Consider the following 24,130-nt stretch of genomic DNA (forward strand, 5'->3'; position numbering starts at 1 on the left):
CCCTCTCATTTCCTTATCCTTTTCCGTGTCAACATTCTAATATTGTTAGGCAAACAAGAATTTGAACCTTTCTGCTGTCAGTTCAAATGCTGGGCCCTTTCTTCTTTGGACTGTTCATGCCTAAAGCCGTGTTTCTCCAGTTTCAATGCACGTGAGGCTGTCCTGAAGGACTTTCTGTAGTTCATATTCCAGCCCGAGCTTGTCCTTGCAACATTCTGGGAAGCTGAAGCAGAAAAACCCCAAGTTTGAGTCCAGCCTGAGCAGCTGAAAACTAAAAGAATAAAAATAGGACTGGGGTACAGCTCAGTGTTTAATCCTCATTATTACATAAGTAAGCACATAAATTCCTGTGCTTGAGTAGGTGAGATAGCACTACAGCTGTTATTGCTACTGGAGCTGTGTTCGTGGCAGCTCAGAAACTAGGCTGGGGTCAGTGTTTGAACTTAGCAGCTCTAGTGGAAAAACCTTTTGTTATGTAATGGCAGCATACTAACTACATTAAACATAAAGACAAGACAGCACGAAGACTAGTAATTATAATTTCTATAACTTGAATATTTCTTATTCTTGTCCCAATAAGAGGGCTAATTTATTTTAGCAGAAAAGCAAATAAATGATATTTCCTTTGGGGCTGTCAGCCCACTCTGGCTCCAAACTTGCTCAGTTTCTCGTTATCTAGAGCGTAAGTGAGGCTGTCAGCATGGTTCTGCTGGAACTGGTGCCATTGGAACTGAAGTGCCCGTGTTTTTCAGACATAGCCAGAGATTTGCTTTTTCCCTGTAATTCTCAATTCCAAGTTTCTGGTTCCATTTTGGTTTCTAAGTAGTGGTCAGAGATGTGCTGAGGTTTGAGCCAGAGCTGGGCTCTTGCAGGTCTTTATACAGCACATTTGTCACTTGACTAGGGAGCAGGTGGAAAGTCTGTGTGTGGGAGACACAGCTGCTGTGGCAAATGAATTCAGCAGCTGGATATGAAGTTCAGTCCTTAATTAGTACAACACAAAGCTGCTCACATTTTCTCACCTCAGATTATAGGACGAAATTGAGATTTTATGTTTAAGAAAATGTTAAAAAGATGAAGCAATTACTTTGAATATGATTTGAGGAAATCTATTGACTAAATGTAGTAGTAAATCATCCTTACTTATAATCTTTGACTTTTTTGATATATCATAAAAAATTTATTGAAAATTCCCTATCAATAACATAAAAATAAATTACTACCCAATTCTTTTTTGTCACTTATTCTGAACTCATTATAGGGGAAACAAAATGAATTGAAGTGATTCATTGATAGGGAAAGATAAGGAGCAATAACTGTGTTTAAAGATCTTAATTATGATAGTGGTATTAGTATACACATGTTAATAATCACATTAGAATAATGAAAAGCCTATAGTGATTTATCAATGAAACCAAAATACCTGAATCTTTTATTAATTGAAATTATTAGTATATTCTTATATGTATTTGGTAAATGTTTGAGTTGATAAGTGATTTTTTTTTGCTTTTCAGATAAAACTATGGTTTGACAAGGTTGGTCACCAATTAATAGTTACAATTCTGGGAGCAAAGGACCTTCCTTCCAGAGAAGATGGGAGGCCAAGGAATCCTTACGTTAAAATTTACTTTCTTCCCGATAGAAGGTATGGATGAAAAGCAGAAAAAAAATGTTCTGGAAAATAAATGGGAAATGTTAATAAATACAGGTGTTTCAATTCTTAGAACTCACTTTCTGTATCATACTAGTCAGATAGGTATGAAATTTAACATAAATTTAATATCATTTTTAGGAACAAAAATAGTGACAGTCAATATCTGGGATTGAAGGGCTGGGGATTTGGCTCAGTGGCATAAATGCCTGTCTTGCAAGCGTGAGGTCATGAGTTTGATCCCCGGTACCACACACACACACACACACAAAAGTAATAGTATTTGGGATTGTTTTAAAGCTTATATTAAATGTTGTATATTTTATTTACCATTTTAGGCATATGTGTATGATTTCTTAAATATTATGTTTTTAACCTATAAAGATCATATAAAAATTTTAACACAAAATATAGAATCAAAAATTGGTAAGGATCCTAAAACTGCTGATATTCCTCTTCAATTCCTACCTCCTTTTACCAAAATATTATTGTACTCTATTCTACAAAATTAAAAAGTACATTTTGTATTTCATTACCCCTAGGAAACTTTACCATTTGGCTGTGAATTGCCTTCTGCAAGCATTATCTGTGTTAGGTGCATGCTAAATAGGTCCACTGAAATTGTAATTATGTACATTGAGTTTTAAGGAACTGCAGAAATTATGTAGGCCTCTTTGTGTGCAATAGTGAAATTCCTTCTAAAATAGTCATTATTTATCCAAGAACATTTTAAGTCCATAAAGAAAGGTGATGGCTTTTCTATTCACCTTCAGATTTTATTATAAATCTTTCTTAAGTTAGTAGGTGTGTGTTAAATATGTGTGGCCTTTTTGGAAGGAACTCTGTCTCTTAACAGAGACTGAGAACTCATTCTTTCATGAATACATGCCATATGTAAATGCTGAATAAATATTTGTTACACTTTTTAGAAGAGAACAGGGAGAGTAAGAGATCATAAGTTATTCTCATTATTATAAGTTGTATACCAAGATGCTGGAGACAAAATTGTTCTTAATTTCACATTTTTTCAGACTTCAAAATATTTATATATATTGTACTTTGCTTGAGGAAGGGATACAAATTTAGACACAAACTTTATTTATGTTTCTTATGGAACACACACACACACACACATTTGTCTCTTGAAAATAATTCTGTACAGTATTTTTAATAATTTGGTATGAACTTGTCCACTGTGACATCATGTAAGAACTCAGAAAGATGCAGATTTTGGGTCATTTTGATTTGTGGATTAGCACTTTGTTCCTATTAGTTATTATACTTAGTATCACTTCGTTTCCATGTACACATGGGTTTTCAGTGTCATTATCCTACAGATGACCTTATAATTAGAAGTGGTACATGATCTGTCATCTTTTTTTCCAAGTGTCTTAGTAGAACTCATTATAATTTAAAGGCAGATTTCTGCTACTTTAAATACCGTGCTCTGGATCTTGTGATTACTCAAGTCAAATCTATATTGGGCACTAAAATTTTTAAAGACATGCCCTTATTTGGAAGTCACCTTTGCCCTTTGTACCCTCTCCTTCAGTTTCCCAGCTGTGTAGCTTTCTGTGGCTGTAACAGAATACCCGAGATAATCACCGTAACAGGGGAGGAACTGATTTCCACTAGCACTGCAGAGGTTTCGGTTCCTGGTCTCGTGCCCCATTGCTTTGGCCTGTGCCCCACATCATGCTGCAGTGGGACAAAGCTGCCGGTGATGGCCAGAAAGCAGGAAGAGGCAGGCACAGGTTCCCAGGGCTCCATCTCCCCAGATTTCCACCAGCTCTCCAGGGGACCTCAGCTGGAAACCAAGCCTTCTCCACATCCACCCAGACCGCAGTACCACACCTCTAATTCTTAGCTAGACACTGGTCTAGTCCAGTCTCCACATAAGATGCATGTCAGTAACCTATTAGAACTCTGGAAAAAAATTTATCTCATATTTTAAATCCTTGTCTTGGTATATTTCACAGAATACATATCAGTGCAATATATTTCGTATATGTAGTGTTGGTAAAGTAATCCATGTATATAACTTATAACATATGTGCATTTAATGAATTTATAATTTAAAATATTAACTTGATAGAGAGATATGCAATCAAAATAAGTATGAAAGGCTCTGATCTGGAAATTCCATCCATCTGGATGTAATGGTGCATTTCCAGTCCACATTATAGTGGCATCCTTACTAGAAATAATTTTCAATATTTTTAGGGACATGATATCTGTTAAAAATGAATATAATCTTTCTTATGGGTAAAAACATATGTAAGATGTAAATCACATTTGTTTGTTACCTAAAATATATGGATAGGTAGTTACTATCGTTGCAATTTACTCATCTTTTTTACAGTAAGGCTTAAGCAGATTAAATGCATAATATGTGAGTGTTACAGGTTAATTACTGCTCTGATGGTTTCCATAAAGATAATACATAAAAACAATTATAGCTAAGATTCTCTTGTTGTCTTATTTAGATTTTGAGAGGGATTAAGTTTTCAATTATCTGTCATTGGAAAAATTTAATATTTATTACACCACTTCTAGTCTTGAGTCATACTTGTAAGGCATAATATAATGGTACAATATACATATAAAATTATAATATACAATATAAAATTATTTAATTTTAACAATTTAAAATACAGTATTTGCAATGTATGATAAATGCATGATAAATTTTACCTGACTTCTGACAAATTTTAAATTCACATACTTTAAGACAAAATTTGAAATTTTGTTTTTTCTTTCTTTTTTTTTTAGTACTGTGGATTGAACTCATGACTTTGCGCTTGCCTGGAAGGTGCTTGTGCGCTAAACCCCCAGCCCCCAAATAATTTCCTGTGTTCTTTCTTTTTGATAGTGATAAAAACAAGAGGAGAACAAAAACAGTAAAGAAAACATTGGAACCTAAGTGGAACCAAACATTCATTTACTCTCCGGTCCACCGAAGAGAATTTCGGGAACGAATGCTGGAGATTACTCTTTGGGATCAAGCTAGGGTTCGAGAGGAAGAAAGTGAATTTTTAGGAGAGGTATCTAGAATTATTTATAAAGTGGTCATGTCATTCTGAATACTTTTGTTTAAATGACTGTCAGTAAAATTTTATATCACAAATATCTGTAAAAGTATATTTTCTTAATTTAATATAATGAATTTAGCTAGTGTGCTTTAAGATAAAATTAAAACCATAGAGAACAAAGGTTCTGCCTACACTGTGGCAGAGCTAGCCTGCTGCTGACTGACACCTGGAGTCCTCCTGGTTCTTGGGGACAGGGCCAGGAGTGTCACTGGAGCCCAGAGTTCAAGGCTAGTCTCAGCAACACAGTGAGATCTCAGTTCAGAAATGATGAGCAGTCTACACAACAGTTCTTGAATGCTTATTCTTCCTAATGCAATCTCAGTGTGGAATTATAAAAGGTGAAACACATTCACAAACACATTGCTTCGTTTTAGTGTTGTGTATGTCTTTTTTTTTTTTTTTTTTGGTCTTTTTCCTTTTTATTGGTACTGGGGATCAAACTCACGACTGCCTGCTTGCAAGGCAGGCGCTTATGCCGCTGAGCTAAATCCCCAGCCCCTAGTGTTGTGTATGTCTTTTTTTATTAAGCTAATTATACCACTAAAAAGCTGGTAATTCATTTATTCATGGGTTATTTTTTACTTCTGTAATGTGTTAGGCATTGTGCTAGGAGGCTTCAATGGCAAATATGTCACATAACTTTAGGGAATTTACAACCCTTCTAGCATACAGACGAGATTGGCAGTGGAACTGCAGTACACCAACTGCGGTAGATGTATAAAGACTCTGCTGGGTAAGGAAGGTGGTCAGAGGAAATCCCTCAAACAAGGGAGGTTGAGCCAAATCAAGGGAAGTCAAATTCTTGTAGGAAAAAACCCAAGATGACAAGTCAGGGCAGCCCTATTGAAGTTGAAAGGGAAAGTGGCACGAGAAACAAGGCCTGAGGGCTAAACAAAGAACCAGGTCAGATCCCTTCTTTTTGGAAGTAAGCAGTCACTGTGAACCAGGAGCTTTAGAGAGAGGGTGCTCAACTGCATTTACACCAGAGGAAAGCATTTCCACTTGTAATGTAGGAAATGAATCAGAGAGGGGAAGATGGAAGCTGTTCTCCTGATGAGTCTAAATTGTCCACTTTTAACCTTTTCCGTGTGGTGGGATTCTCTAAGTAAATTAATGGCAGTCTTGGGGCAGAGTAACCATATACACAGAGATGCTGAGCCGGGTGCTGTCAGCTAAGGGACAAGAGTCATAAACCTATAAACTTTTTGGGAAGAAGAGTAGCACAATCTTAGGAGGAGAAAGTCTGGTTCCAGGGCCAAAGTCTGCTCGTGACTGGTGGTATACCACGAGCTGTGTGGCCTTGGTTGGGTTATTTAACTTATTTATGCTTTGGTTTCCTCTTCATGCTAGTGGGGATAATCCTAGTATACAACTCAGAGCTACTAACAGGATTAAATAAGTGTGTGTGTGTGTCCCTATCTGCCTGTCTGTCTGTGTGTAAACACTTGGGAAAAAAACCTCATTTGAAACATAAAGCCTTATACTTTTGAAAATAACTAGGAAAAATTTCAAAACAGTGAAATAATAAACATTTTGCCTCTTTACCTTCATCGGTAAATAATACAGTAATTTTTCTTCACACAGAAGTTCTTATTACATCAAGTACAAACACTTGTCAAGCTTGCACAACACTCCAAAATAGTCAATTACTTCTACAAAGTGGTATAGTGTATTTTGTAACCTTAAACTGTGCTTATTGTAAAATGTATATTGTATAGTTCGTGAATTCAGTATTGCTTTTTCTTTTATGTTTTTTAATTGTCATGGTAATTGTTTTTATAAGATAACATGATGTTTTTTATTTGAACTGTTAGCCATATGGTACAGTGAACATAGAGTTTTAAGTAAGACAGATTGATTCATTTCACCTTTTTCATTTAAAATTGGCATTAATTCTGTCATGGTAAATTTAATAGCATCTAGTAGGTAGGCAGTCAAGGGTCTACCAAGTGAATGTGGCATATATTTAAAAGCAGTAAAGCTCTGACAAGTTAGAAAGCTTCATTTTTTTAGTCAAAATATGTGGATAATTTTGCGACAACTAAGTGACTTTATTTTTGATCTAACAATCACTATTACTACTATTGTAAAAATTATAAGAACATCTAAGAGAATTTCTTTACCATTGTTGTACTGTATGGTCCTTTGTCTTCTGGGTCTATAGATTTTAATTGAACTAGAAACAGCATTATTAGATGATGAGCCACACTGGTACAAACTCCAGACCCATGACGTCTCTTCGTTGCCACTTCCCCACCCATCTCCATATATGCCACGAAGACAGCTCCATGGAGAGAGCCCGACACGGAGACTGCAAAGTAAGTTTTCAAAAACATTTGTCAGATTTCTGTTGAATTTTTCTAATTGCAAGTGTACATGTGACAGAATTTAAAGACCATCTGAGTGTTAGTAAGCATCATAGCTGTTGCTGTCTTCTATTATTTACTACGCTGATATGAAGTTATAGCCATAGGGCTTACTCCGTATAAAGTTAACGTGCTTTATCATTGTGTTGTGGGTGTAAGACCCCAAAGAAGCAGCTGTGTTTGAATCATAGTACTTAGCACCTTAGGAATGAGATGGCTGCTACAGTAGAGTTTGGTCATGTTTTTGTAAATTCCCAAAATGTTCATTTCTACTTTCATTATCCCTAGTATTTTTATAAATGTTTAGGATGGCAAGTGTGACAATGGAAAATGTGAAATTTGATGTCAGTCTAATCAGTGTTAAAATCTTCAGTCTGGTTAGAGTTCCAAGATTTGGAGCAAATTACCTATCTATGCCTCATTTTCTTCTATAAAATATAAATAATAAGAGCTACTTCATCATATGTTACCAGAAGTCTTTTAATCTCTAGAACAGAAACTGTTAAGGCTGTTATTATTCTTATTACTATGATTATTTTTGTACTTAGATTTTTATCTTGGATTGTACATAGTTTGAACTATAACAAAATTAGGCCAGTCCAGAGATGCTTGACAAATTTAAAAGTGTTTTCCAGGTTGAAAAGTGATATTGTTGCTTCTTCGTCCCCACAATTTGGAGTTGTTTTTAGTAAATTATATCTTACCTTTTTCTGGTGAATCTACTATTGAGAGATAAGGTGGCTGTGTGTTGTTTTGTTTAGTATTCATATAAGCATGCATGTAGTTTTCTTTCCATGGAGTTAGTATGCTTCTGGTTTAGCAGCATTTTTATCAAGTATTGGAAGACTGACATTGACCAAATTTCCTAAGTGTCTACTTGGAAGCCTAAGTGTTGCATCATTTATTAATTATGGGAAGTATACAAAGCAACACAGCAAGTTACTGTGGTGTAGATGGATATCACCCTTCTGTGAATAAAGGACTCAAATGTATCTGGAGGCTATTGGGTGAGTAGAGAATTAAGGGCAAAAGATTGGCCTTATGACCATTCACGGGAAACCACAGAAAATCATCTTTCTTCATCTTAAAAATAGTCTCTTTAATGATTGGAATTTTATTTGCACCAAATGTAATTTCACCCTTGGATGATATATATTGACTATGAATTCTGTAACTGTTTTCAGCCTTCCCTGACTGTGAACATTCAATCACCCCTTATTTGTAAATGCCATTATGACATCTTATGTTAGAGTGATTACAACATTAAAATAAATTTTATGAAAGTAATTTTACTCTTTCTGCCCATTGTTATCTATTAAATAAATTCTCTTGAAATCATAATATGTATAAGGTAATGGAGAATCACTAATATGTCACATATACTAATTCTTACAGTTTAAATTTATATGATGCTAACACTAGTCAGCACTTTCCTTTCTTGTAGGATTTGCCTTTGCTCTACTCTTGCTGTCCTACTGCAATAAATGAGGATGTTTGAGAGCAGCTAACACCTAAAGCTTTCAAATTTACTGGTTCCAACTCCCCACCCCCGGCCAATTGAGGATTGTGGATATGAGGAACCATGAGCTTAGTACTTTTTAAAATTATATGTATCATGGGCTTTTGTTCAATTAATTAATTTTACTTATTTTAGCTTTAAAAGGAGTAAAACAACAGTAAAATGAATCAAAAGTGATTAATTTTATGTAGGAGGTCTATAAGAGTTACTGTTTGCATATTGTTGCCCCCGGATATTTGCTCAAACTGCCAGTTTTTAGGCCTACAAAATCAATCAAACAATACAGTTCCTCTGAGTCAGCTGGTTGCACATGGTAGGAGAGAGGCTCAAGGAGGATAGGGAAGGCTATCTTCTCTCCACAGCCTGTGCGTGCACTAGGTGGCTCACAGGTGGGGGATGAGCTTCCTTCGTGGTTCTCCCTGGCCCACACTCAGGCTGTTCAGTTAATTTAATCTTGTAGATTTCTAATATTTTTCCATTCCCAAAATGACTCTACTGTTAATCATTAATTGTATTAAATTTGTCCATAAGCAACATAATTTCTTCATATTGTACCATGCAGCCTTGTCATTACTAGACTAATTTCTAATAAATAACTTATTTGCAGTTAATAATGGGTACATATGTATAAAAGAAATAAAGACCTTATTTCTAGCAACTGTGGAAGCTGAAGTGGGAGGATCTCTTCAGCTGATGAGTTTAAAACCAACCTGAGCAACATTAGGAGACTGTAAAATTGTCAGGGAAGGGGGTTCTGATTTTTTTTATTCTTCATATGCATTCTAGATATTATTAGCCCTTTGAGGAATAGCTGATAAAATTTTTTGCCCAAAATATGGGTTGTCTCTTTACTCTGTTGGTGGTTTCTTTTGGTGTGCAAAAGCTTTTTAATAAGATGAGATCCCAGTTGTTGATTCTTTAGTATTTCCTGTGTGGTTAGGGTTTTATTCATAATCTTTGCCTATACCAATGTCTTCAAGAGTTTTGCCTATTCTGTCTTCCAACAGATTATGTGTTTCTGGTTTAATACTTAGGTTTTTGATCCATCTCAATTTTAGTTTAGTGCACAGTGAAAGATAAGGGTCTAGGTTTAATCTTTGGCATGTGGAAAGCCAGTTTTCTCAGCATCATTTATTAAAAGAAGCTGTCTTCCTTTCAGTGGAGGTGTTTAGCCTGTTTGTCAAAAATAAGGTAGTTGACTGCCTGTGCTTGGAGTTGTTTTTTGCATCTTCCATTCTGTTCCATTGAACAGAATCTGCCTGGTTTTTTGCCCTTACTATGCTGTTTTTGTCATAGTAGTTTTGTAATATAATTTCAAGTTGGGAATTGTGATGCCCCCTGCCTTGCTTTTGTTGCCCAGAATCTCTTTTGCTACTATAGCTCTCTTCTGGTTCCAGAAGAATTTTAGCATTGTTTTCTTTACTTATGCACACTATTGATCTTTTGGTTGGGATTGCATTGTCTGTATAATAGTTCTGGAAGGATGGCCATTTTCACTATTTTGGTTCTGCAAACAGGGGATAGCTTTCCATTTTCTGATAACCTCTTTGATCTCCTTTTTAGAGTACTGTAGTTTTCAGTGTATAGAACTTTCACTTCATTAGATTGATTCCTTTGTATTTTTGAATGCTATTGTGAAAGGTATTATTTCTCTAATTTTTCTCTCAATGAGTGTGTTATTCATGTATAGGAATGCTATTGATGTCTCAGTGTTGATTTTATATTCTGCTACACTACTGAATTTGGTTATTAAATATAGGAGTCTTTTGGTGAAGTTTTGGGGTTTTCTATGTATAGTATCATGTTATCAGTAAATAATAACTTAACTTCCTTCTTTCCTATCTTTATTTTTTAAAATTTCATTCACTCATCTATTCTAATTTCTCTGGCTAATGTTTCCAGAATTGTATTGAGTAAGAGTGGTGATAGGTGGGCATCCTTGTCTTGTTCCTGATTTTAGAGTAAAAGCTTTCAGTTTCCAACCATTTAGTATGATGCTGGCTGTTGGTTTGTGATAGATGACTCTTACCAGATTGAGATTAAGACCTTCTATTCCAATTTTCTGTGGGGTTTTTATCATGAATGTGTGTTGGAATTTGTCACATGCTTTTTCTGTGTCTATTGAGATAGTCATGTGATCCAAACATGGTTATCTGAAGTGAAGACACTTCCTAAATGAAAGTGTATAAGCAGCGAATAAATACATGAAAAAGTGTTCAACATCACTGGTCATTAAGAAATGCAAATTAAAACCATACTGAGATCCCACCTCTCTCCAGAGAGTATCTTCTAAAAGTCAATTAGCAAGAAGTATCAGTAAGTCTGTAGGGGCAAAGGATCCCTTCTGCACCGTTGATGGGAGTGTAAATTGGTATAACTAGTGCAGTGATGGTGATTCCTCAAAAACTATGTCTAGAGGATCCATTTGATCCAGATATTCCTCTTTTAAATATCTTTCTGAAAGAGTTAAAAGCATCATACCACAATTATATATGTGCACCCATGTTTATAGTAGCACGATTTTAATAGCTGAATCTTGGAAACAGCCCAGATACCCATCATTGAATAAATGGATAAAGAAGATATGGTTTTTAATATACAGTGAAGTACTACTCTGCTGTAGAGAAGGATAAGTTTACATTTTTAGGTAAATGAGTGTACCTTGGTATGATTCTTTTAAGTCAAATGAGACACATATGTATGAATATTAGATTGTTCCTCTTGTGTGAGACACGCAAAGGGTTAATAAAGACCAGATGGATATGGATATTAGAAATATTTCAATGGAAAAGGGAATGAAGTAGGGGAGAGGGGCAGGGAAGGGAGGAAAAATAAAGGAAATGAAAGATTAAAAAAGAGAATGGAAGGAAACGACAGAAATAAAGTTTTATAAAAGAGTGGGGAAGAAGGATTGAAGGGAAGGGAGGGGAATGGAAATAAAAAGAATAAAGATACAATATGTACAGGTTTGAATTCCCTGTGATGAATGTGATGATTATGTATGTCAAAAGTGTCCCAATAAAATTCGTTAAAAAGGAGACCTTGTCTCAAATTATACACATATACACACACACATATATACATATATACTACAAACTACAAAGAACTAAGGAATTGACAGAAGGCTCAAAACATCATCGTTGCCTCAGTGTACATTAATCATTAATGGCAGGTACAAGGCAGGGTATGAATATATATTTTAATAGAAGATAAGAATTTTCTTGAGAATGTTTTTCAATGGAGAGGGTAAATATTACATTTGTTTCTAAGTATATTTTCTATTGTTAAGATCTTGATCATTATCGTATTTCATCTAAATCATGTGTGAAGTTATTATCAAGAGTATAAGTAGACCTTTATTTATTACCTGTATCTACATAATAGAGTAGCTTGGTAATTAAACCAGTGATATTATGAATGTAAGTCTAGGGTTACCAGTTTATTAAATATACATAGATATTTATTGTATTTTAAATGAAAAGTGATAATGTTAGGATTCCTTTCTCCCCACTTGTGATTTCTGTTTCAAATCATGGTGATTCAAGGACACAGGTGATTCAAAGCAGTATCATTTATGTAGATATTAGTTTTTATTAATATAAGGAAATACTTTTATTAATGTAAAGTATTTTAAATATATCTAAAAATAATAGTTTCACATATCTTATAGATAAGTAAAAATTTTAAAGTCTTTGAGATGAATAGTTCAGCAGCTTTCACTATAAGCTTTGAATTACCTCCCATATAAAAGATTTGGTAGAAATTAAATGGCTTTGTATTGTACCTGAATTTCTTCATGCAACGAAGTGTGCATATCCTATATATTAATATAGCTGTAGGAATAGTCATAGTCTCATTGCTCCAAAGTCTGAAAGAAGTTAGACTATGGTAAATTAAAATTTTATTTTATCATTTTTTTAGTTTTTAATTTTTTATTTGTATGTGTTTGAAGTTCATGCAGTTTGCAGTCATCTTGGGAAATGGTTACATGTACATACCACAGATTCTTTCTTTCTTTTTCTGTTTTAGTCCCTTCTCCTCCCCTTTTTTCCCCTCCCTATTCCAGTTCCCCTCTCCCATTTTTCACTCTTGTTGATAATATTAATCTTAGCTTGCCAGGTGTGGTGGTTCATGCCTGTAACCCCAGCACTTGGGAGACTGAGGCAAGAGGATCACCGAGTTTGAAGGCAGTTTGAAGGCAGTTTGAAGGCAGTTTGAAGGCAGTTAGGCTACATAGGAACTCAAGACCAGCCAGAACTACACAGCAAGACTGTGTCTCAAACAAAAACACCATAAGATTAGTCTTTGCTCACATTATGACATGTAGTGTTTACATTCATTGAAGTTATGAGGTTCTTGTACATGGTAAATTTTTATTCCATTCTACTTGTTTCCCCTTCCTCTCCTCCTTACTCCTCACCTGAGTTCCCTTGGTTCACTTTCCTGTTGCAAGAGATCCACTCCCTCTCCTTCTATCCATCCTTTATTATTCTCTGTTCATACTTTGCCTCACTCAAATCAGAGGTACTATATAGCTTTGAAGCTCGTGGGTCTGATCATTTCACTCAATACTATATTTTCTAGATGCATCCATTTTCTTACAAGTCTCTCATCTGTCATTCATTACAGCAGAGTAGTATTCCATGGGATATAGATACCACATTTGCTTAATTTAATCGTCTGTTGAGGGGTATCCAAGCTGCTTTCTGGATTACAGCAGCACTACAAGTTGTGCTGCTGTAAATACTGGTGTGCACGTACTGGTGTAGTGTGATGTCGTAAGCGCTTTGGGGAAGACACCGAGTAGGGGGAAAATTGAGTCGTGTGGAATTTCTAATTCCCTTCTTTGAGAATCTCCATGCTGATTTCCACAGTGGTTGTACTAGTCACATTCCTACCAACAATGGTAGAGGCTTTCTTTTTCACCACAGCCTTGCCAGTGTTGCTATTGTTTGACATCTTAATCAATTAACCACTTTCCCTAAGCATCAACTCAGGCAGGTATCATCTCAACTAGCTGATTCTTGTATTGAATAAATATGATAAAATTGTCATTTTTGTATTTTACATTATCTTATAAAATTAGTGAAAGAACACACAATTCTTGGTCATTCTGTGTTTAAATAATCAGGTTGATAAGTGGTTAGTGATGGCCTTGCCTTCTAGAGGAAGATGCAGTCTTAGCATTGTTTTCATTTGTGTTTCTCTAATGGCCAGAGATGTTGAGCATTGTTTCATAATTTGTTGATCATTTGCATGTCTTCCTTTGTGAAGTGTCTGTTCATTTTTCTTGCTTATTTCTTGACTAGGTGGTTTAGCTGTTTTGTGTTCTTCATGTATTCTAGATATTAATACTCGGAGGAGTAGCTGGCAGCATTTTTCCCCATTCTGTAGATTGCCTCTTCATCCTACAGATTGGTTCTTTTGTAGTTTTTAGTCTGATATAATCTCATTTTTTTGATTCTTTCTATAAAGAATTGAGCATCTGTTTAGAAAACCCTTTCCTACATCTGTATCTTCAGGTGTGTCACCTTGGGTTCCATGGTTGTGTTTTAGGGTTAAGATGTGCAATCAGTTCTGAGTTTAGTATACTGTGAGAGCTGAAGTTCCAGTTTCAAATTTCTGTGTGCAGATTCCTAGTTTCCAGCACACCAGATGGACAGGCTGCTTTCCCTCCGACTTAAGCTTTTGGCCCCTTTGTGGAAGATCAAGCAGCTGTCTGTGTCTGCTCTTTTTTTTTTTTTTTTAAACTTTTTATCGGTACCAGAGATTGAACTCACGACCACCTCTTGCAAGGCAGGTGCTTATGCTGCTGAGCTAAATCCCTACCCAGCTGTCTGTGTCTGAATAGATAAGAAATCAATATTTAAAAAGCAAAGTAAAATTTCCCATGATGTTACAGTTTAAGCTACCCACAGATGCAGTGCACATTTCTTTTTATTTATTTATTTGGAAGTTCTGGGGGCCAAGTCCAACACTTTATGCACGTTAACCAAGAACTCAGTTAGGGAGCTCCATTCCCAGCCCAGGAGCAGTGCATATTTTAAGCAGTGATTTAATAAGCGTTTTTTGAAAACGTAATCAAGACTAAAATTGGGTTTAAAATGCATGAAAAGTTGCATTTGTGGTACTGGGGGTTGAATTAATTTCTTTTTTAAATTTGAGACAGGGTTTCACTAAGTTGCCTGTGATGAACTTGAACTTTTGATTATTCTGTCTCAGCCTTCCAGAGGTCTGGTTTGCATGTGTGTACCACCATCCTTGGCAAGTGAGGTTGCTGTATGAAATGGCAAGAGATAACAAATACTTGTACAATTGTTCTTTTGATTCAGAGTGAGAAAATTTATTTATCACCTCTTTGGAACATAAATTATTTTGAAAAATTTGTAAATTTTTTATCATTAATATTTGCTGTTAATATTTATTATTAAAATTATATTATCTAAAGAAACATGTCTCTTTTTATTTAAAGAGAAAAAAACAGAAAAAAGGGTAGAAACAATACAGAATTTCAGAAAAATAAACAGTAAGAAATCACCAGTTGATAAATTACATATCGTTATCTTAGAATATTTGTTCGAATTACAGAATTAAAGCATACAAAGTGATATTCAAATAATGACACTGCAAACAGTTCTGCTCAACGATCCAAGAACTTAGTAATATGGTTATCAGTCCTACACACTTGTTTCTTATCTTAAAGAGGGTAAGATTAAACATAACAAAACACCCTGTTATCTGAGTGTTGCTAAACCTTTTTACCCCTGAGCTTGATCTTGAGCTGTACTCATTTACTTACTAAAGTCACAAGCTGTGTAGTTCCTTCCAGCTGTGTAGTTCTACACTGCCCCAAAGTGTCATAGCTTTCCAACCTATGTGCGGCTGCTGGACGAGTTGTCCCTATTTGTTTCTGGTTTCTTGTCACATATAGCATTGTTCTCTCATCTTTGACTCTCAGTTTATTAACCCTCTTTCAGGTTGAGTGTATTCCCTATTCAGAATATCTTGATGAATCTTGCCTTCTAATCTACTGTAACTGTGTTTCTTTTTTTGTTAGTGTATCAGGGCTATATATTAAAGATTACAGCCTGTTGTCTCTGCTTCATTTCTCCTATTTTATTCTTCTGCTATTATTTGTCCACTTTACTCCTTCATTCCACTGTCTGCCCCATTCATTGAGGCCTGTCCATCACTGTTGCTGGAGTCCTGGTATTTTTTTCTCTGTTTCTCTGGAATGTCCTTCAGTATTTTTTGTTGGGTTGGGTTGGTGGCCATGAACTCCCACAGTTCCTCCTTATCTTGGAAATATCTTGTTTCTCCATTAATTTTGAGAGAGAGTTTTTTTGGGTACATCCGTCTTGGTTGGAGGTTATTTTCTTTCAGTGCTTGGGCTATTTCCCCCCAGGCTCTTCTCAGTTTGAGAGTTTGTGTTGATAAGTCTTATTTTGATAATTTTTCCATTGTAGGTAATCTGCTTCTTTTCTCTGGCTGCTTTTAATATTGTGTTCTTCTGGTGGATTTCTGGAATCTTGATTATTATATGTCTGGGTTTAGATCTGTTTTGGTTGTAGGTGGCTGGATTTCTGTATGCCTCATTTATCTGGATATCATTTCTTTTTCCTATGCTTGGGAAGCTTTCCTTAATTATATCTGTGGATAGTCTTTGCAGTTCATTTGTAGTTACTCCTGCTTCTTCGCTCACATTTTTTCTTCTTAAGTTATAAATTCTCTTGTCATCTTCTAGACTTTGAATTGTTTCTTCCTGGTTCCTTGTTACTTTTAAGAGATCTTTTCTTTCACGATCACACATCGTAAATCTCTCTTCAAGTTTCAAAAGGCTAACTTTAGTTTCTGTCAAGGCATTTTGCCAGCTTTCAATGGAGTTTTTAGTTTCCTGGTAATCTCTTTGATCTGTTTCATGTATTCTAGATTTTGTTTATATTCTTACCAAAGGTTTCTCTTCCTTTTCTGATTTCCTCCGTTCTTCCATTTATGTTCTTGGGCGGGGCTTATCATTTCTTTAATTTTTTATATCTTGCCTCACTTGGATCAGAAGTACAGTTTTAAATTCGTCTATGAGGTCATGAAGGTATTTCTTTATGTCTGCTGATGCTATATCTAATATTGCATGATTACTGCTCTGGTTCTCTTCTGTATTTACCTCTCCTGGGCTTATTTTTCCAAGGTCAGTGGCTGGAGGTTTTTTTTATTTCTGTCTCTTGTCATGTTTCAGACAGGTGTGTCTGAGAGGTCTCTGGCCCTCTCTGTATTGCTTAGGGTCTTTCTGAAGCATGCTGACTGGGGTTTTGCTGCCCTCCCCAATTTGTTGTTATCTGAGGTATCTTAAACTCCCAGGGGCTTGGGATGGTGCAGGGACACTCACTCCAGGCTGCCCAGTCCACAGTTCAGGACGCAGACAGGCAGCTCCAATTCTCCGAAGCTGGTCAAGCGTGGCAGGAAACTGGAAAGTTCTGATTCTGTATTTTTGATTATTGTCTGAAGAGGTGTTTTCAGAAGCAGATTCTCTGGGCTCTGTTTGCAGCAGTGGCTCTGTGGGCCTCTGGCCACAAGGGCCTGGCAGCTGCAAAGACACACTCACCCACCCGGGGACCTTGGGCCCACACGGGCGGTGGGTGCCTGCTCAGCGCCAGCGCTGCGGGCTCGGGTCATCAGCAAGTGGTGAGGGTGAAGGCAGCAATGGTGTCCCAGCAGGTCTGGTCCCGTGCCCCTGATGCTACAACGCGTGCCCTCCAGGAGGCAGCCCAGATCCAGGAAGGCGGTGGTGGTGGTGGCAGGGGTGGGGGTAGCCAGTGGGCATCCCATCGCTCCACTCCTCCAGCCTCCAGTGTGCCCGTGGCCACAGAGTCAGAGGTGGTGGTGGCCTGTCTTGCTGGCAGCCCGGAAGCGCTCACTGATGCACGGTGGTGCAGCCAGCCGGGACTGTATGTTTGATTGGTTTTTCTCACCTTAGTTTCTTCTTGGGAATTCTTCTCCCTCGGTTCCAGGCTCCCCATGATGTATTATGTTAAATTCTAAGTGGACTGTCTCAGGGAGCCTCTGTAGCCAGCTGTTTTCTATCTGCCATCTTTTCAGAAAAATGTCTTTCTTGTAGTATGACAGGAATGATTTTAAAACGTATTACTGGAAATGTTATTAATCCTTCTCATCATGATAAATAATAAGAGTTTTAATTTGATTCTTCATTCTTTTCTTTGTCTCATATCAACCAGATCCATCCTTTTGACTTCTCAAGTGTCAATTCTTTATTTGGTAAAATTTAATATTATTAATCTTCCTCTACTTTTTAAAATAGAGAGTATTACAATCTCTCATGATGAAAAACTTTCAGTGAAATTGAATGGCAACAAATCATTGTGACAAAAATGATCTTCTTGATCATTTGTGATCTGCCTTGGTGATAAAAGGCAGATGATTTCATAATTAAGATTTTTCAGTATATCAGATGTTTAGAGGAATAAACCATTATTTCTTTTAATTTTTTACCTCATTTCTTTTTTGTACTGAAGTTAAGATTACAAAGACCTTTTAAACATTGTTTCCCATGTTATTTGATCTTTTCAAAAACTTTTTTCCCCTCTCTCTCTATTTTGTTTATTCATATATATTTAAGTTCACTGATGTGTTTTTGCTACATTAGTATTCTTTGAAACTTACAGTATTGTGTTGTCTTATTTAAGATACTGTATTTTAATCATTTTAACTTTTAGTGCTGTGAATGGAAATCAGGGCCTTATGCATGACAAGGAAACTATAGCTCACTTACTGCTAAGCTGTAATTCATGTCCCTAAAGTTGATATACTTTTAATTTAGGATTTGGATTTGTTTTCTTACAAAATTCTTTATTTTTCATGAAATTCTACTTTTTCTGTATGTGCAAAAGCAGATATTCAGATAAAAATATTTATATAAGCATATATAAGTATATAGATAGGTAAATAGTTCTATAAGCCTATAGAGGTCTATATATAAGTAGAACTATAAATATGTGGATATATAAATCTAATTATAATTGTATATGGATATTTATACAATTAAATATAAATCAGTAAATTGCCTGATGTATTTATAATATTTTAGTTCTTATCTTGGATGGATCTGCTTACATTTCTGCTTTCGCTCTTGATTATGGATTGCATTTTGCTTTCTGTGTATCCTCAGCTTTGGCTATGCACAGACTACTCAGCTTCTGGAGTGACCAGAGCAGGGCTGTTATTTCCTCAGGCTTCAGGTGTGCTAGTCAGTGACTAGAGCAGGTAGATTTTGATGGTGACTTAGTCTCTCTGTAGCATCAACTGGTTAGGATAGTCTGGATCCTGTAGGTTGGTCTGCCTGTCTCGGGCTGCCAGTTTGAGCTGACTGTGGTGAATCCAAGACACAGTTCCCATGACTTTACCAGTAGTAAGGGTAGGCAATATTACAGCCACCTATTTGAAGATCATTCCATATAGGTCCCATCCCATATGGTCCCAAAGTGATTGGATTCCATTTTTGACCCAAACAGAGTCTCTGGGCTTGAAAAGTTGTATTGGGTCTGCCAGACCTATGGGCATTTTTATCCTGTACCCAGTGATGGATATCTTGCATGGCTATTCCCAAAGTCTGTATCTGTTTCTTAGGGATAATTTCTCTAGTTCACAGAATTCACCCTTGATTTGACCTATGTTTGAGGGTAGCCAGCTGAACAAGATTTCATATGGGGAATACCCGGCTTATTTGGTGGGGGTGCATTTGACCCAGAGGAGAACAATGGACAGAATCTGATCCCTTCTTAAGTGGATTTCTTGGCAATATTTCTCAGTAATTGTTTGAGTGTCTGGTTCATTTGCTCTACCTTTCCTGAGCTGTGGGTCCATTAGGCTGTGCATAGTTTTCATTTTATTTTTAATATCTGTGTGAGGTCCTGAACTGTCTCAGCCATGCACACTAGCCCATTGTCTGATCCCAAGGTCATGGTTAGTCTCAACCTTGGGATAATGTCTCCTGAAGGTACTTTTGTCACCTCTTGTATTTTTTTTATTCAGATGAAGAAAGCCTCAACCCATCCCAAAAAGGTGCAGGGTAGTTGTTCCTTTATCCTCCCGTTGAAATGTGAAGATGGACTGACTGATTGGTGCAAGGCTAGACAAAAAAAAAAAGCAAATAAATTCCAAGCAAATAAATCAGGCTACACTTGTTGGAATGAGTCCCATCATTGTGTATGGATTTGGTACCATTGGGCGAACAGTTTCGGTGGCTTACTTTGCAGCATGCATGTCCAATGGTAGGTCTCTATTCATTAGTTTCTTAGAGTAGGGTGTTCCAAGATGACTGACATCTAGCCAAGATTATTTGTTCTAAAGGCTGCCTTAAATGTTCTCGAATGCCTTGTATGGCTTTTTGGGGGCAGGAGTATTGGTGGAATCAGGCTAGAATTGTCCTTGGTTTCAGTTTCACTACTACTGGTGTCTGATGTACAGCTAGCCCAAGTGGGCAATCTTTGACTCACATCTTATGTACCAGCTGGTGTAGCTCATCTCTTCCTAGCTTGGGTGACATCTGAATACAGCCTAAATTTTTCTGTTTGTATGACAGTAAGAGTTCACACCATAGCCCCTGTCCGAGCCAAATTTAAAGTCATATTTCTTTGTGGTCCAAAAGTAATTTGGGGCTATATCTTTGGAGCAGATCCCTTCCCAGCAGGGGAGCTGTGTGTATGGAAAATACAGGAACTCATGTTAGACCTCTTGTCCCCTATAACAGTCCTTTTTGGTTGGCAAAATGGCCTCTTTTCTGGGTCCTCAGTGACTCCCACAGTGGTTACATTTTTCTTGGATAATGGACCAATGGGTTATCACTACTGAGTGTTCTGTTTCACTGTCTGCCAAAGTCCATCAGTTGGTCCCCCACATTCATGGTGACCATGGGCTCTTGAAGGCCTGGGGAGATAGACCTGTTTTTGCCTGCTCCTCAGGACCTTCAGTTCCCACAAACCTGGCGAGATCAGCTTCTGACTCCTCCCGGGACTGGTATCCTTTAGCAGCTGATTTCCTAGTTTTATAACTTTCATCATATCCGGCCTCATTTTCTGGGCATCCATTTTTCCAGCACCCCTTTCTTAATACTGCACACACTGCAGTCTCAATTTGGTCAATTTCTAACTCCTTGTCTAGTTGGGCCTTTGCCCTGTCCGCATCCATGCCCCCACCTTTCCTGACTTCTATGTTTCTCCCCACAACAGTTGCTGCGAACAGGTCTGGTTTTTATTTTTTATTTACTTTTAAGCCTTCTGTCAGCGTATCAGCCTCTTATTTGGCCTTGTGGTCCCAGTTTATATACACTTTGGTGGCCACCTCTATGTATTGGGTCACGTTCATGCCCACAAAACCTCTCTGTTCTGTAGTTTTTGCCAGTGTGCCTGAGACTGTCCCACAAATGTGGCATTTACCATGCACTGATTTTCAGCAGTGTCAGGATTACGAACTAGAATATCTCACAGAACCTCTCCTAAAATTGACTAGGGCTTTCATTAAAACCCCTGGAATATCTCTGAGGTTTTTTCCACGTTTATTATTTTTTCCCCTCCTTTAAACCTTCTGAGAGTGCCTATTGGCATGTCCTTAAATGTTGTAAATAAACTTCATCTCTTGGGTCCCATTTGGGGTCTGCCTCTGGGAATGGCTGTGAGCATGTGCTTGAACATTCAGCACAAGCTCTGAGGCATTGTTTTCTAGCCAGTGGAGGGCTGCTTGGGTCACTTGCTGGTATTACCATGATAAATAGCAGCAGGAGAGGCTTTTTGCAATCTGACCATGTTGAGTAATGTGTCTGAAAAATGGATTGCAGCAGGTCTGTAAGGGCTTTGAGCTTTACTGATAGGAGGGGATGTGACGTTTTCAGTTTAGGAGATCAGAGGTGACAAGGTCTGATAGACAAAGCTCTATTGTTCTGTTAGATTTGGCTATCTATATCATGACAAATGCTGCCCCTAGTCTCTTGAAGGGGCATCAGTGAGGCCCATGCAGGCATGATCAGAGTGATTTATTCTCATTCTTCCTGGGGCAGAGGCTTTAACTCTTCTACCACAGGTGATGCCTGAGATTCACTATTATCTGATCCCATTTCCCAATGGGCCAGCCTTGGCAAAGTGGGGTAGATGGGGGTGTGAGCAGGTTGGGAGTCTCTGTCTCTTCTGACAGCTCTTGTAAAACAGGTTTCACTTTCTCTTTTTGTTGTTGTTTGTTTGGTGGTTGTGTATTTTGTTTTGTTTTGTCCCTGAGCTTCCCAGCAGAACTAACTCCTTTGTTTCTTTTGTTTTTGGGTGGCTATAAGGTAAACCTCAGAACATAATCAGGCTCCCCTTCGGCCTTGCAGTCCTATCTTGGGCCCCAAACCTTACCTTGATCCTGTAGTGTTCTGTTCCACAATTGTCCTGAATTTCCTCAGGTTTTGTTTTGCTGGTAGAGGAGGATACTGAGCTATAGGAGAGTCAGTTCCCTCTCCAAGGGCAAGCCTCACCCAGCGGCACCGGGGCTCTGGGTTTCCCCAGCCCGGGGTCGCTCGGCCCATAGACAAAGGAGACAGCAACTCTGCTATCTGGAGCCCCTTAATGTTCACCTGGAAATGTTGCAGTGTTCAAGAGACCAGAGAAAATGCAGGAGGTTCCAGAGGATTTGTTTGATTTTAGACGTACACCTGGCTCTGTGGACTCCTAAACCGTAATGACTGAGCGCTGAACAATGGAAAGGCTCCAGCTTTATGCAGGTTGCTGAGGGGTTGGTCTAGTAAGTAGCATGTAACATGGGGGTGGGCAGAAGAAGAACAAAGGCAGTTTGTCCAGCTGTGACAGTTTCGTAGCATATCTTGGTGACTCTGGTCAGACATAACAGGATGTCCTAGGAACAGGAGGTTGTAAGATTTTACTTACAGGAACAGAAGTCACTGGTTTTATCTATATTAGAACAAAGAACAACAGTCATAGGGAAGGGAAAGTTGGGAAACTGGGTATTTTACTTTTTTAAGTCCCGCTTTTTTGTCTCTGTAATTCCCACTTTGAAGAAGGATTTGAGAATCTTTTTAAATTTGGGAGCCCCTCTGGCTCCTTCCCTTTTAGTATTTGACCCACAATGTAGCTACTCTGATAATACTGACTTCTGATTCCTGGCTTCTTTGCCTTAGAAGACTGAGGCTTTTACTTGCTTTTTTGTCTCCTCTGCTGAGAACCAGAAAGGGAATATCCTTGGGGAAAAGCTGATTAAATCATGCTTTCCTTCAAGGTCTGCTTTTGTCTGATTTCTGCCTGCATTTACTTGTTCTCTGTATCTTTCAGCTATTTTTGTTTTTAATGAAAATGTTTTGTCTGGAGTTATTATTATTATTCAGTGGAGAATTAGTTGGATTATATGCTGTTCCACCATTCTCAGAAGCAAAATTCTGCATTTTAAAGTAAACTCCTGCCTACATTGAAGCCTGCTCTCCACCAGACCTCTATGAAGATACAAAAATAGATAGCATCAACAGAGTTGGACCTGTCCTCCTTCATTTATGCATTCTGATTTCTCTTTTCTCCTTCTGTTCTTTCTGATCTTCCCCTTTTCTCTTCCTTTTTCTTTCCCCCAGCCACCACATCCCAGGCCATCCATGGAAGTGAATCCCACACCATATGGATCACTGATAAAAAACTAACATTGTTAAAACAAGTTCCAATGTACATGAGTGGTACATGGCTGATCTGCTGCGAATGGGGGATCAGGCCCAAGGGCAACACACTTTTCCCTTTTAGATCCCCTGGCTCCCGTTTGGGATCTGGTGGGCTTCTCTTTCAGCTCACCTGCTGTGCCTGGCCTGTTCTGCCACGCCGTTGCCACACAGCTGTATCTTCAGAGCACATCTTCATAGCTTGTCCCATGCAGGCTTCCTCTCATTGCCATGGTGGAAATTCAAGGGGAGCATTCTGAGGGGGAGTAATGGCAGTGTGTCTTCACTGTAGCAATTTTTAAGTATTTAAACATTTACTATGCTTTTGTCATGCCTTGCAGTTCCATTAAACTTATAATGAAATTATAATATTCAGATTAATCAAATTGTATGACTGGCACTAAATTACATTTTTATTTTGGTACTTTTGCTAAGAATATATCTCAAATCATTATGGGGCTATCAGAAACCCATGTAGTGGGTTTCAGTTTCCTGCCGTGTTACAATGCATGGCAAGAAGAAAGAGATGCAGAATTAGGGGTACAGCATGGGTCTGGGATGGCCAGTTGTTCACGGGGAGCAAAAGGCTGCAAGGCAGCCAGAGTCTCTACATTCATTCATTGAGGAAAATGGTGAGGTGGGTGGGTTGGATGTGCCAGTCATGTGGCTAGGTGGGTGGGCTTGTCACGGGTGGACGAAAGCATTCCTGCCTAAGGGATAGAACAACCAGAGTTAGGTCGTGGTTAACCAGTAGTCTGCTTTGTAGCCCATTCTGGAGGGAGTTTTCCTTTATAGTCATTGCAGGCC

General features: G+C 37.7%; 1 protein-coding gene across 48 annotated transcripts in view; it reads left to right on the forward strand.

Moving 5' to 3' along the window:
- Window positions 1–24,130, forward strand: part of Rims2 (regulating synaptic membrane exocytosis 2) — a 518,293-nt gene that overhangs the window by 297,534 nt on the left and 196,629 nt on the right. For all 48 annotated transcript variants that reach the window (XM_063257715.1, XM_063257709.1, XM_063257711.1 and 45 more), the window contains 3 exons: window positions 1,515–1,645; window positions 4,524–4,695; window positions 6,908–7,061. In XM_063257715.1, the coding sequence (XP_063113785.1) occupies window positions 1,515–1,645; window positions 4,524–4,695; window positions 6,908–7,061 (457 nt within the window). The remainder of the gene's footprint in view (window positions 1–1,514; window positions 1,646–4,523; window positions 4,696–6,907; window positions 7,062–24,130) is intronic.

This window comes from Cavia porcellus, unplaced genomic scaffold, assembly GCF_034190915.1.
Source record: "Cavia porcellus strain 051 isolate PalLab524CR breed Dunkin Hartley unplaced genomic scaffold, mCavPor4.1 scaffold_10, whole genome shotgun sequence".
NCBI classification, from domain to species: domain Eukaryota; kingdom Metazoa; phylum Chordata; class Mammalia; order Rodentia; family Caviidae; genus Cavia; species Cavia porcellus.